Below are 14,348 nucleotides of genomic sequence, written 5' to 3'. Positions count from 1 at the left end.
AAATCTTCATAATTAGGAAAGTTGTACTTGACATTAAGTTTTAAACTAGTTTTTATGACTCAAGGATAAAAGGTAGTTTTATTGAAATCGATTTGTTTCGCTAAAATACGCTTCCTTGTTGCATTTAATGCAAGCACTGTGAATTGGGATGTCCTGCTAAAAATGTCCTATTGAAACCAATTTAAACCAATTAGCATGTGATTGGTTTTAATCTGGTTTTCTAATCGAGTATTAACGCATTAAAACTTATATAATCGATTAAGTCCTATTAAGACCGATTATAAAGTTCAATCGGTTTTAATCAGATTTTATTAATTATTTTTATAAATAAAATTATGTTTTTCAATAAAATACAATTTATTAATAGGATTTGATCGATTATATTGGTTTGAATGCGTAAATACCAGATTAGAAAACCGGATTAAAATCGATCATATTCTAAATTGGTATAAATTAATTTCGTTCGGATATTTTTAGTGGGGTTCAGTCACCTGACTGTGGTGTTTCTAAAATGGAGCAGCAGAGCCATTTAACTACTTGCTAACAAAATATTACAAAACTTTTCGATTGCTCATGAGATATGTATCTTTTCGTAATTAATAAGTCAAAATACCTTTCACTATCTGGCGTTTCACCCCTTGGATTAGAATTTCTATCAGTATCTGCAGTCTCATATATTCCTTCTTCTTCATGCAATTGATGTGAATGAGGATGTGATCCAAATGGACTTCTTGCGGTAGGTTGTCGATATCTTCCATACACAAATCTAGTATCATCGTCGCGACTGCGACTACATCTTCTACTTCTACAAAAAATATTTACTTAGAAAATAGAACTAATATATCAACAAAAAATATTTATGTGAAACTTTAAGCTTTTGATTTTCTATCGTTATATTTTTGTTTTTGGTTTTTATCTTTTTGTCTTTACGTTTAGTTTTTCTATCTGTTATCTAAAATTTTATTATACAAACTAAAAGCTATCACTCAGTATCAAAATATGTATCGATGTATTCAGACGTCAACTGATCCGTACTGCCGCAGTTTGCGGCCCATCAGGTCAGGGTTTCAAGCTTACTGCAGACGGACAATTTGATTTGGAAAATCATAAATTGTGTAATGTAGCTGAAGCTACTGAAGCAAACGATGTGATAACGTTAAAAGTCATAAAAGAAAATGTTATACTGGAATCTGAAATAATTATTCATGATTTTAGCCAAATTTTAAACAATAAAAAGATTGATACAATTGGAAATGATATATCTAAAAAAAATCAGTCATTATGTTATATGATAAAATAAAAGTGATTGAATTTTTTATCAATGAATACTCATATGCTACTACCACTACTACAACTCGAGTACATTTTATGTAAATAAAAATGAAAGAATCGTTAGTGGAAGAAATCCATAAGCATGCAATACGCAACTATCCTCGTCGCTCATTTAAAATAAGAGATATCGATGAAACATGGCAAGCAGATCTCGTTGAAATGATACCGTACGCAAATGAAAATAAAGTCTTTAAGTGTATGCTCAATCTTATAGTTATTTTTTCCGAATTTGCATAGACTGTGCCAATAAAACAAAAAAGTGAAAAATATGTAACTAAAGCTATGAAGTCGATTTTAGTAAAAAATAGAGTACCACGAAATTCGCATACAGATCGTTGTGTAATGTCCCATGTTCATATATACTTTAGCATTTACGTATATGTATAACGCCTGTACGACTGCATTCGTGTACTCATACAGACGACGTATACTAAACCAATTGCGACAGTACGAAACCGATCGCCGAACATCGGAGCGACTGATTTGACCTACGAGTCAGCACTTCTTATACGCGCGTATTACTGACTTACTTTTGTACATCATCCTTGCACGTCACATGTTAATTGGTCGATCGGTGCCGCGTTTCATTTAATTTCACAACTCCTTGAATCGTTACCAAGGCTTGAAAAAGCCAGGAAACGATCCACGGAGCGCCTTTATGTATAAGTAACCTGTTGTCGTGTGGCTGTACCTGGTCAGCGAGTACGAGTGCTATTTCTCAGTACGCATCGCTTATTGAGTGTGTGCAAGCCACTCAAACTCTGCGTGCAAGATATAGTAGACTTCTTGTTTTCTAGTAGAGAATCTACATCTGCAATAGGCAAAGGGCCCGTCAATAAATCTGGCGTTAGTGATAACACAGCTTAGATAAGATTGTAAAACTTGCCACGAATAATCGTGTAGAGTTAAGGCCAAACAGTATCAGACGTGCTACGAAGGACCAGTTTCCAGGTCACGAAAAAGAACAAATATATAAATATATCGTCACATCGTAAGTTAAGTTGAATTGTACAAGCGTCAAAAGTAATTACAAATAAACCACCGCACAACGTAATAACAACGACACTATAATAACCGAATCATACAAAAACTGTAACATCTGCTGAGTTCCGGGTTGTCTCCAATATAACAAAAACCATAACAATTAATCAGAGTGTAATTATTATCAATATTTAATAATATCCATAATACAACCTAAAACCATTGAGACGAAAACAGAAGGAGTAACACGCTTGCTGACAACACCATAAACCACGCAAGGTAAGGGCAAGCAACATAATCGTGGACATTTCCTAGTCCGCGATACTACAGCGTGACAATACTGCTAGGACACCAACAACGTCCGCGCAAAGATAACCTGTCCGCTTTAGCAGGCAGCGGTGACAGAATATCGTCCGCGCACAAACACGCGTTCGCGCAGACGAGCAGCGTGGGACATACTTAAATCTTTCAGTCCGCGTGTAACCCTAGTAAGGACATAAGGCTCTCGAGCCGAAGGCTAGTTCCTTTAAATTTATATAATTATTCGTATACTCGCGCAGCCCGTCCTTATATCAAGTACGGTCTTTACAGTGGTGAAGAATTTTACAACAAGGAATTTGAACAATTGATAAAAAATTTAAAAATAAACTTGTATTGCGCGGACTGGACCAAGTGTGCAAGCGGAGGCAACAGAAGCGACTCCAGACTCTTGTCTAAGATTATCACGGGACACATACGTCTCAGATACTATGATTAGAAGAGAGGAAAGGAGGATACAGGAGCATGCAGATGGTGCGAAGAAGCAGAGGAGACGCCAATTTATATCCTGACAGCATGCCCCAGATTCACCGAGCTCAGACATCAGCACTTGTGGAATAATTTCCCAACCTGCAACTATGTAGGGACAGCCTGCTCGGGGGCTATTCTAACCTTCTGGAGAAGGGCTAGCTTACCCGAGTAGGTCTGTACGGAGCGAGGTACAATAGGTTCTGTCTAAGTGCCAGGGGCGACTACGCCCCCTTCCCATACTCAAATAATTATAATAATAATAATAATATTCATAAGTGTACGTAGAAAGTAAGGGGTGAGCCTTGTAGAATAAATTCCCACTCTCTAAAAATCAACAGTTTACTTATTTCTCCTGTACCGCATTCCGAAGTATGTCTAATAGACCACAGGTATCTGCAAATTCATGGAAAACTGGTCATTTTTGGGGGTCTAAGCGAACAAAATTCAAATTTGAGGGCAAACCGGCCGAGCCAACTTTTTTGGGTTCCTGAGGCCGGCATTATTACACGCAAGTACAAGATTAGAACCTACAGGACACCTAGACTTTTAGAACCCTGGAGGTGAAGGACTCAGCTAAGTACCTCGGCGTTGTCCTTGACAGGAAGCTGACCTGGGAGAAACACCTTACGGCCCAGTGTAACAAGTTCCTTGTGGCATTTTGGACATGCCGTAGGGCGTTTAGCCGCACGTGGGGACTCAGTCCCAAAATCCTCCTTTGGCTCTACAGGGCCGTACTTCTTCCCAGGCTTGCGTACGCCGCGCTGGTCTGGTGGCCAAGGGTAGAGCAGACGGGAGCGAAGGAGACCCTGGAGAGACTAAGGGGACTTGTAACGAGGAGGGCTACTGGGGCTCTAAGGACCACGCCCACCAAAGCGCTAGGAATCCTAGTGGAAGTAGAACACCTTCACCTCACGATCACAGGGGAGGCTACCAAGGCCGCCTATAGACTTAATGCCTACGGGCAGTGAAAAGAGGGGACGAGGCATACTCGGCTTCCACCGAAACTCTGCCTCAAACCGGAATTTTCCATAAAATCGGACATAATGATAGCGCGTTACTTCGTTGGAAAGAAGTACGAGATAATCATCTCAACACGGCAAGACTGGGAGACTAGAAGAGACACCCTGCCAGGGGAAGGAGATATCTGGTACACTGATGGATTCAGAACCGATGACGGCACGAGCTCCGGTTACTACTGTCGCAGGGACGGAAAGGGCACCTGCTTCTCCCTAGGGCGGTTTACCACGGTCTTTCAGTTAGAAATTTATGCTATATTGAGCTGCGCACAGAGGATCATGAAACTCGGTGCACTTGGCAGGCGAATAAGTATATGCTCAGACAGCCAGTCTGCGCTTAGGGCACTTAGTGCCCAGAAGACAACATCCAAGCTGGTCTGGGACTGCAAGGTAACGCTAAATCAACTGGCCAACAACAACAAAGTCTACTAGGCTACTTTGGGTCCCAGATTATACTGGGATCAAGGGCAATGAGATCTCTGACAGACTCGCCACTCTGGGAGCTCGAGCTCCCCTGATCGGACCGGAACCTTCTACGGGCGCCGCAAGGTGCCTACTAGGAGGGGCGATTCGAGAATGGGTGGAGGACGAGAACACCAGGGAATGGCGAGATCCCTAAGGATGTAGACAAGCCAAAGCGGTCATGGGACGGGACATTAACGCGGACTGGACCAAGTGTGCAAGCGTAGGCAACAGAAGCGACTCCAGACTCTAGTCTAAGATCATCATGGGACACATACGTCTCAGATACTATGGTTGGAAGAGAGAAAAGGAGTATACAGGAGCATGCAGATGGTGCGAAGAAGCAGAGGAGACGCCAATTTATATCCTGACAGCATGCCCCAGATTCACCGAGCTCAAACATCAGCACTTGGGGAATAATTTCCCAACCTGCAACTATGTAGGGACAGCCTGCTCGGGGGCTATTCTAACCTTCTGGAGAAGGGCTAGCTTACCCGAGTAGGTCTGTACGGAGCGAGGTAAAATAGGTTCTGCCTAAGTGTCAGGGGCGACTACGCCCCCCTTCCCATACACAAATAATAATAATAATAATAGTCATAAGTGTACGTAGAAAGTAAGGGGTGAGCCTTGTAGAATAACTTCCCACGCTCTAAAAATCAACAGTTTACTTATTTCTCCTATACCGCATTCCAAAGTATGTCTAATATACCACAGGTATGTGCAAATTCACCGAAAACTGGTCACTTTTGGGGGTCTAAGCGAACAAAATTCAAATTTGAGGGCAGACCGACCGAGCCAACTTTTTTGAGTTCCTGAGGCCATCCAGAACACGAAAAACCTTGCATTCCCGAGATTTCGAAATACTTATTTCTTTGCCGTGCAGTTTAAATTCTCTTATGGAAATTTAATATGAAAAAAGGAACGAAATCTAGCTATTGCTCAACTGTACTTACTCAATGTCCGTAATCACAAACGGAAAAAACATACTTACAGGACCAAAGTATGAGATCTGTACTTTGAGTCCCGGTGGGTTAAAAATGAAAAGCCATTCATATCTTTTCTTAACAACTGACATATTTATATATATTAGTATAATTTTTATCTCATTTGAATTTTTTGAAGTCCTATAAACTGTGTAACAACATAGACTTAAGGGTAACAATTTTAGACCCGTCTTAACGATCGCCGAAGCGAACAGCGTCCCTCCACTGGAACCCATAAGGTCGACAGTCACAACAAGTTTGTAGCACAAAAAGTTCAAATGAAAAACTACTTGAACGGAAATAATAACCGTACATTTGCAATATATTTTACTACGTAACTGTTACAATGCTGTACATTTGCGTACATTTTGAGTGGAATTCGGACATTTTATACACAATTGTACAGAAACGTACGGGAATGTACGTGAACGTACGCGAACGTACGAGAATGTACGCGAACGTACGAGAATGTACGCGAACGTACGCGAATGTACGTGGATATATGTCGTTGTACAGTATCGTGCCGAATCCTACATTTTGAGTACATTTACAAAAAAGGATTTAGATCAGCATGTACAGCAAAGTATGCAAACGTACGCGAACGTACGCGAATATCCGTGAAAGTACGCGACCGTACGCTGATGTAGGTGAATGTATATTATTGAAAAATTATACGGTAAACAGTATTATAATTAGTATTATATTATTCACTTATTATTACATTTAAACGATACAGTTCAAAACTGGCTAATAGTACATTTGATTTTGAAAATGAAAAAAGATTTTTACTAAAATCGTATTGCGCAGCAAATTATTTATAGACTAATGGTATATCAGCAATTACCATTACTCTATCAAAAACATTATATTTTAGACAATACAAGAAATATAAGTAACAATATATGAAATAATAACCGGCTAAATAAGTGTTAAAAAATTGGAAATTGTAATTTATTAGTACATGGCCCTACTAAAAACAGCAGATGACAATCAACTGATTATTAGCTAATAATCAGCTGATAATATGCTAGTAATCGTGCCAAAACGTCAGCTGATTATCAGGTGATATCAGCTTAATATTTTTATTTAAGTTGTTAGTTACAAATATGCGTTTATATGAGATAAAATGCTAATGACAATGTGCTGATTATCAGGTGATAATCATCAAAATTTTTTAACTTTTAGTATATTTTTTCGAAGTTGTATTAAATTAATAAAATATATAAAATGTGCATAATGAGGACCGATACGGTTTTTCTATCCAGATGATAAAACACTGGCTGTGAGTGACAAATTTTTATTTTTTAATAATTTAAATTGAAAAAAAATTTTTTAAATATTATAAGTTTCCTTAACAAAGCAATGCTTACTAAATATGTAAACTAACTTAAAATATAAATATTAAATAAATGAATATTTTTTATAAAACATTTAATATGAATAAAATATCTCCCGCGAGTCATTCAAAATTCCCTTGTGTACTTCTATATATAAAAAAAATCAGAAAATTAAGAAATAATGATTTCTGTACAATTGTGTACAAACATATATAATTGTGTACGTTTGCATACATTCGCGTACATTCGCGTTTATTCGCGTACGTTCACGTACGTTCGCGTACGCTTACGTACGCGCATGTACAAGCAAGTATCTTTTAGAACCGTTAAATTTTACGTATAAAAATTGTTTTATCTCTAATAATGTATAAAGCTGTACATATTCATATAAATGAGTATATTTCAGCAATTTTTCGTACGTTCACGTACGTTGGCGTACGTTGGCGTACGTTTGCGTACGTTTGCGCAGAATTGCATACGTTTGCGTACGACTACGTATTAAATGTCCGAATCCCACCCAAAACGTATGCGAATGTACGTCAACGTACACAAGTCTACAGTAATGTACCGAAATGTATCGCAATCGTTCGGTGATTTGCGTTATAATACTGTTGAAAATTTCCATACGGGTACATACAAGACCAAAGTAATATGACAATACAAAGCAACATAAAAATAGAAAAATCTACAAATAATATCCTTTAAAATATTTGTACGCATGCGCGGACGAATATTTACCGTACAAATGTTACATGTGAGAGTCGATGGTTTTATTCTTCGTGAGGTCTTAAGTTCACGATTGCTGCGAAAATATCAGGACGATGAAATGAGTATAAAAGATTATCGGTAAATGCGTTCGTTTATTAATCATAATTCACAATGTATGGTTTAGTTTTTTTAAATATATATTAGCAACATGTAAATAATGGGCTATAAATTAGAATAATAATAATATGAATTATAAATAATAATAAACATATAAAATATGTCAGTTCTGTTACTTAATGTACCTGTGTGCCATAAAGCCATTCACATATTTTCGATACAGTGTGCGTAGAATGCACTTTTACGCACGCTCCGCGTGCGTTCAAGCACATTTTCCGCCCTTGTATCGAAAAATAACGTTCGATACTATATACTATTACCGAACTATTTACCGCTAATTATTTCTGCCTGTATACAGAATTGCATCATTTTTCTTACTATTAATCGAGTACCATTACAAAGCCCATCATTTAAATTTAAATTTCTCAGCAAAATAATTACAGCACCTACTTTTATACGTAACGTATGAGGCGGTAGGCCATTTGGCGTAACTGAATTTAAAAATTAATATATATATATATATATATATATATATATATATATATATATACAGGGTGGGCCATTTTAATCAAATCAGTCTAATAACTCCTAAATTAAGCCATGAACAGAAAAATTGTTGAGATGAAAGTTGTCCAGGAACAAGGGGGACATCTTTTTGTGCAATTAGTTTTGACCTTGAATTCACATTTCAAGGTCATTTGAAGGTCAAATTTTTTTAAAAATAGGAACCCCTATTTTTGATAGCAGATCCGGAAAGAACAGGAAATTTTACGTCCGAAACAGTATTTCAAATTTTTTTTCATGACCTTCACAAGGTCATTTCAAGGTCAAATGTTAAGAAATACTGTAATTGCTATTTAATCGCATTTTCTGATAGAATAATCATAGTTAATGTACTTTTATGATGAATATTCAAACCCAATGTGACAATGAACATGAAAATATTTACCTTGAAAACAAAATAATTCCCTAATTTCAGCGCTACATAGGATTTTATTATTAGGATTATGTTCCCTTTGGGGTGTTTTTTTAACGTGAGTCCCCTTGCCTCTCACTGGGGTGCTTGTTTACTGTGAGTCCCCTTGCCTCTCACTAGGATGCTTGTTTACCATTCGTTAACAAATTTTTAGTGGTCAAAAGTAAATTTTGAAGTAAACATGATAATTTTAAATATCTGAGTTCTTAATGGGAGTGGGAAATGGAACGTTAAAAATCAATGTTGTCAATTCATTCACGGTCAAAGCAGAGTCAAGTAAAAGTTTAACGTTTCAAAAGCGTAAAAAATGGTCAAACAATAAAGGTAGGATGTTAAAAAATACATTATTTAAGATAAAATATTAAACAGCATTTTGCTTTTGTAATATTAAAAAAAAATTTTAATAATTGTATTTGCCAAAGTGCATCTCTTCCAGTTTAGATGTTTTTTTTAAGTTGAATTTCTTTAATCTAATATGAATTATAACGATTGTTCTCACGCTGTCTTCATTTTAAATCACAATGTCTTAACGTAAGAAAATAAGAAGTTACAAATTTGATTTAAAAATTATACAGTTTGAAAATTCCTCCTTTTTTTGTTGTCACTTTCTTATTTTGGTTTAGTTTTAATTTCAATAAAGAGTGAATGTAAATAAAATAGTTTTTCTTATTATAAACAAAATTTTCAACATGGGCGATTATCAATCCAATGAAATTGTTGATATGATAATAATCTTATGCGAAACCCAAAACAATGCCAGAGCCGCGGTGCGACTCTACGCTGAACGCTTTCCTCTAAGGAGACATCCTACTCACGACACATTACTCAGATTACTTCGAAGAGCTCGTGATGGACACCTTCGTCGTCAACGCAGACACCACGAATACAACGAAAATGATCCTAATGTTATAGCCGCCTTAGCAGCAGTTCATCTAAATCCACAAATTAGTAGTCGACAAATTGAAAGAGAAATCGGTATACCACGAAGAACAGCATTGAGAATTCTCAATAATCTCCACTATCACGATTACATAAGATTAGTTCATGAGCTGAGGCCACGCCATTTTCTAATGCGTATTAACTTTTGCCAGTGGGCTTTAGGAGTTTTACAAAATGATCCAGATTTTTTCAGATTTGTTATGTTTTCTGACGAGGCTATATTTCGCTGTGATGGTCAATTAAATAGGCACAATAGTCACTACTGGTCACCTGTAAATCCCCACTGGTACAGGGCTATTGACCATCAAAACCGATGGTGTTTAATGGTGTGGTGTGGGATCATTAATGGTTACCTGATTGGGCCATATTTTTTCGGTCAAAATGTTAACCAGAATAGCTATTTGGTATTGCTCAGAGATCGACTGCCAGAGCTTTTAGAGTATGTTGACTTTCGGAGGTTTCGGACGTAAAATTTCCTGTTCTTTCCGAATCTGCTATCAAAAATAGGGGTTCCTATTTAAAAAAAAAAAATTTGACCTTCAAATGACCTTGAAATTTGAGTTCAAGGTCAAAACTAATTGCACAAAAAGATGCCCCCCTTGATCCTGGACAACTTTCATCTGAACAATTTTTCTGTTCATGGCTTAATTTAGGAGTTATTAGACTGGTTTGATTAAAATGGCCCACCCTGTGTGTATATATATATATATATATATATATATATATATATATATATATACACTCAAAGTGAACAATTGTTTTGTAAATTAAATTTTATTTTAACAATTAATAATAAGAATGCAACAAAAATAAATGTTTATATTAGTATACTTACATATTTTTAAATTCATTGTTTAGACTCCCGCTGATTAAGAGGAGACTTGTGGATCTTTTGCGAATAGTGTGCAAGAAGTTTAAACGAAACACTCAAATTAAATGATTAAAAATTATACTCTGTATATCGTAAAACTAGAATGTTTATACTAAAAGAGTGTGTATTTACAAGTGTGTAAAATATAAGGAAAGTGAGTGAAGGTTTGAGTTAAAATCCCAACGCTATAACAACGATTTTGTCCATCGGTCGACACTGTAAGGCGAGTCCTTACAGCGCTTCGGCAATACGAACTGAACTAAACATTTCTGAGAGCGGCAGAAGACTGCTCGCGCAACAAGCGAGGGAGAGAGAGAGAGAGAGAGAGAGAGAGAGAGAGAGAGAGAGAGAGAGAGAGAGAGAGAGAGAGAGAGAGAGAGAGAGAGTTGCAATGGCAATCTACTTTTGGTGCCATGCGGGCTAGCGAAAACTGCCGAATTGCAAATCTACGAAGCACGCTTCTCGAACCTTCTCGGTCTCTCTCTCTCTCTCTCTCTCTCTCTCTCTTGTCTCTCCTGATTCTTGTCAATCTTCTCTTTGATAGCAACCTGCGCACTTACTACGTCCAGGGAATCATCCACCGGCAATTTAGCAGTGACTGTCTTCCAATCATTCCTGATCGACTCAGGACCTTCCCACCACAGAGAGAACTGCTGAAGCAATCTAGATGGGTAGCCATCTACCAATCTAAAACTACTTTGGAATCTGTCCAGTAATGCACTGAGGCAAGCTGCAACAAGAGGCCGTCTAATAGGAGCTTCAACAATCTATAATAACAACAATCTATAACAACAATCAATAATTGTGACGTCTGACCGCAATTTGCGACCAGTCAAAGGAACGTCGTTGAACAATACTTTTCCAAAAGGAGCCGTTAAAGACCACACGAAATTGCCCTTCGATGAGAACGAGTAACATGCTTCATATGAAATCTGAGCTCGACTCTTCTCTGAGCGGAGCAAACATGCCACACCAATCTACCTCGTGTAAGCAAACGAAACTTCTGACAACTCTTCAGATAATGACAAGTGGACCACGAATCTACCCCTAGCATCTCGGTAAACGGTGTCCGCGAAATGATCTTCGCTGTACTGCCGAAGTATTTCGAACACAACACTTTTTTTTTGTTTTCGAAAGTTTTAATTATGAGTTAATATAAATGTGACATAAAAAAAGTCTCTAATCAATTTAAAATTCAAATTTCGCACCACAATATAACAATTAAAAAAATCACTAACTCGCTTATAGCAATAAATGAAGGAAATTTACAATAGATCATACAATAGTTACAATCAATAACGGACTCTCCCCTACCTCATTTTGCAAAATTTCATAGTTTTATTATAATAACATTCGATTACTTTAATTTTTTTTCTCAAATCTAAATATATTTTACATAATACAATCACATTATATTAATTATATAAAATATATTTTATTTTTAGACGAAATTTAGGTTACTTCTAATAAGTTCGCCCAAAAAGAAATGTAATCCCTACAAAAATGTAACTTTCGACAAGAGTAAAATGTTAGGTGCATTTGATTTATTCTGCATTATTGTACATGCCAATAATATTATGTATAATAATAGTATATATTTCAATTGCAAAAAACTTACAGATGTAAAAAAATATGATAAATCAAAAAGAATTAAATGTAGTAGTATAAAAAAATAATATATGTTAAATAGTTTTAAAAAAATATTACAATGTTATTTTAAAGGGAAACTCCACTGATTATAAAAACTATTTTAAATTATATTAATTTTTATAAATTAAATATGTAATTAATAATTAACAAATTCTCATTTGTACTTGGGATAAGAAATATTTGACTTGCATAAAAGTGCTATTTTTACTTTTCGATGTCTCATTTCATCGAGTAACCCACTTTGACAAAAAATGTTTGCCCTGCGCATAGCCGAATTATGAAAACTTATAAATCTATGGTTAAAAATTGTTAAAAAAAAAATAAAAGTTTGATTTTTAAACAAAACATTATTTAATGATATTAATTTTTTATATTATACATCAATATTTAACAACAGTTTTTAATAATTTTAAATAATATCTATAAATAAATATTACAACCATCAATTTTATAGTTTAAAAAATTATAACTTTTATTTATATAGTTGAAATATACATTTTAACCATAGATTTAGAAATCTTCATAATTAGGCTATGTGTAGGGAACATTTTTTAACAAAATGGATTATTCGATAAATGAGCTATGGAACAGTAAAATTGCATTTTTACCAAAGTAAAATATTTCTTATTCTATATACAATTGAAGATATGTTTATAAAATTATAAATTACAATTCTGATTCATAAAAATTGATATCATTTAAAATAGTTATAATAATTAGTAAAGTTCCCCCTTAATTATAATACAACTTTAGGTTTGTGTTATATTAGGTTTGAAAATATATTGTTAGAAACTTGCCTTTCCTTCATTAATCTTATTTCTATTTTAAATGGTTATTTTATATTGGTAATACTAACAATTACAGTATAAAAAGTATACGTTTTTTGTAGTTATAATTATAATATCATTTTTTTTTATTTTCCTTAGAGCTATAAACATGTATACCTATAACATCAATCAAGCGACGTTAGGAGCGGAGTGACCCTGCTAGTACACATATTAAAGACATTCTTATTTGAATAGCGGCTCAAAAAAATGAAGTCAACGTTAGGAAGCTAAATTTTAAGTAAATGATAAAGTTCGAGTAAGTAAATGTTGATCCTTGAAAAAGGATATATGCCTAACTGGTCTACTGAAATATTAACTGTATATAAAGTATCAAATACTGTTCCACGGACTTATCATTTAAAGGATTATCAAGATAAACCTATAGCAGGTGGATTCTATAAAGAAGAACATCTCAAGAACGTCTAAAAAGGTTTAAAAAAATGTGGAAATAAGTTATATGTTAAATGGCTTGGTTTTGATAACTTTCATAATAGTTGGATAAACAAAAATGATGCGTGACCGTGGATATAAGTGGAATAGAAAAACAACATCGATGACAATTTTCTTGCTTATTTATTTATTTTTATCCGAAAAATGTACACTTTTTCTTCTCTTTGCTCCTCACGCTTCTAAAATTAAAGGTTATGTATGTTAAAAAAAACAGGACATAAAAATAATTATACTGATCTAATAAATAACCATACTTACATACCCATCATCGTGTAATTTAACCCCATACTAAAGTCTGAACATTATCGTCTTGAATGAGTCTTTTATCGTCGTACAGGCTTGCGATTTTTTTCAGTCTTTTGGTTTTCACATTGTGCAGTCGTGAACGTATAACGTGCTGTTTTCAACGTTTAATGCATGTGTTTCGAAGACAATCCTTATAGTCGTCGAATTCAATACTCTTTTTTACAACGGAACCCTTAATTCCCTTCATTTTTTTCACAGAATCTTGACCGTTGATGTCACCGAGTGACATACATTTTGCTTCTTAAGCCAACAAACTCAGTAGAGATCTTGCCATTGCACTCGTTCTTCATAAGACCAATAATTTTTTTATTGACACGAGGCATGTTAAATATATTATCAGCTGGATAAACTGATGTATCAAACCTATGTTTGATTTCATGTCTTTATACAAATTATCGCACTTCATAGCGTATATGAAACTGTTGGTGTCATTATACAGAAGTTAACCATTGTCTTTATAGATTTTTCGCTTATAATTGCAACGAAAATCGTACATAAGTCTTTTAAACAGATCTAAGACTACAATATACGTCCTACGTAAATAGGTTTATTAATTATAACTTTAGTCTTGCGAAGCTGAATAGCAACTAAATTAAAAAATATA

The 14,348-nt window shown here is 35.2% G+C and overlaps 1 protein-coding gene across 1 annotated transcript in view; it reads right to left on the bottom strand.

Moving 5' to 3' along the window:
- Positions 1–14,348, bottom strand: part of LOC100116487 — a 287,412-nt gene that overhangs the window by 25,287 nt on the left and 247,777 nt on the right. Inside the window, exon 8 of the mRNA XM_032601580.1 lies at positions 614–805. Coding sequence (XP_032457471.1) covers positions 614–805 — 192 coding nt within the window. The remainder of the gene's footprint in view (positions 1–613; positions 806–14,348) is intronic.

The sequence above is a fragment of the Nasonia vitripennis genome (genome assembly GCF_009193385.2).
Source record: "Nasonia vitripennis strain AsymCx chromosome 2 unlocalized genomic scaffold, Nvit_psr_1.1 chr2_random0009, whole genome shotgun sequence".
Lineage (NCBI taxonomy): Eukaryota > Metazoa > Arthropoda > Insecta > Hymenoptera > Pteromalidae > Nasonia > Nasonia vitripennis.
Note: the sequence above shows the minus strand (reverse complement) of the source record. Positions and strands in the feature narration are given on the sequence as shown.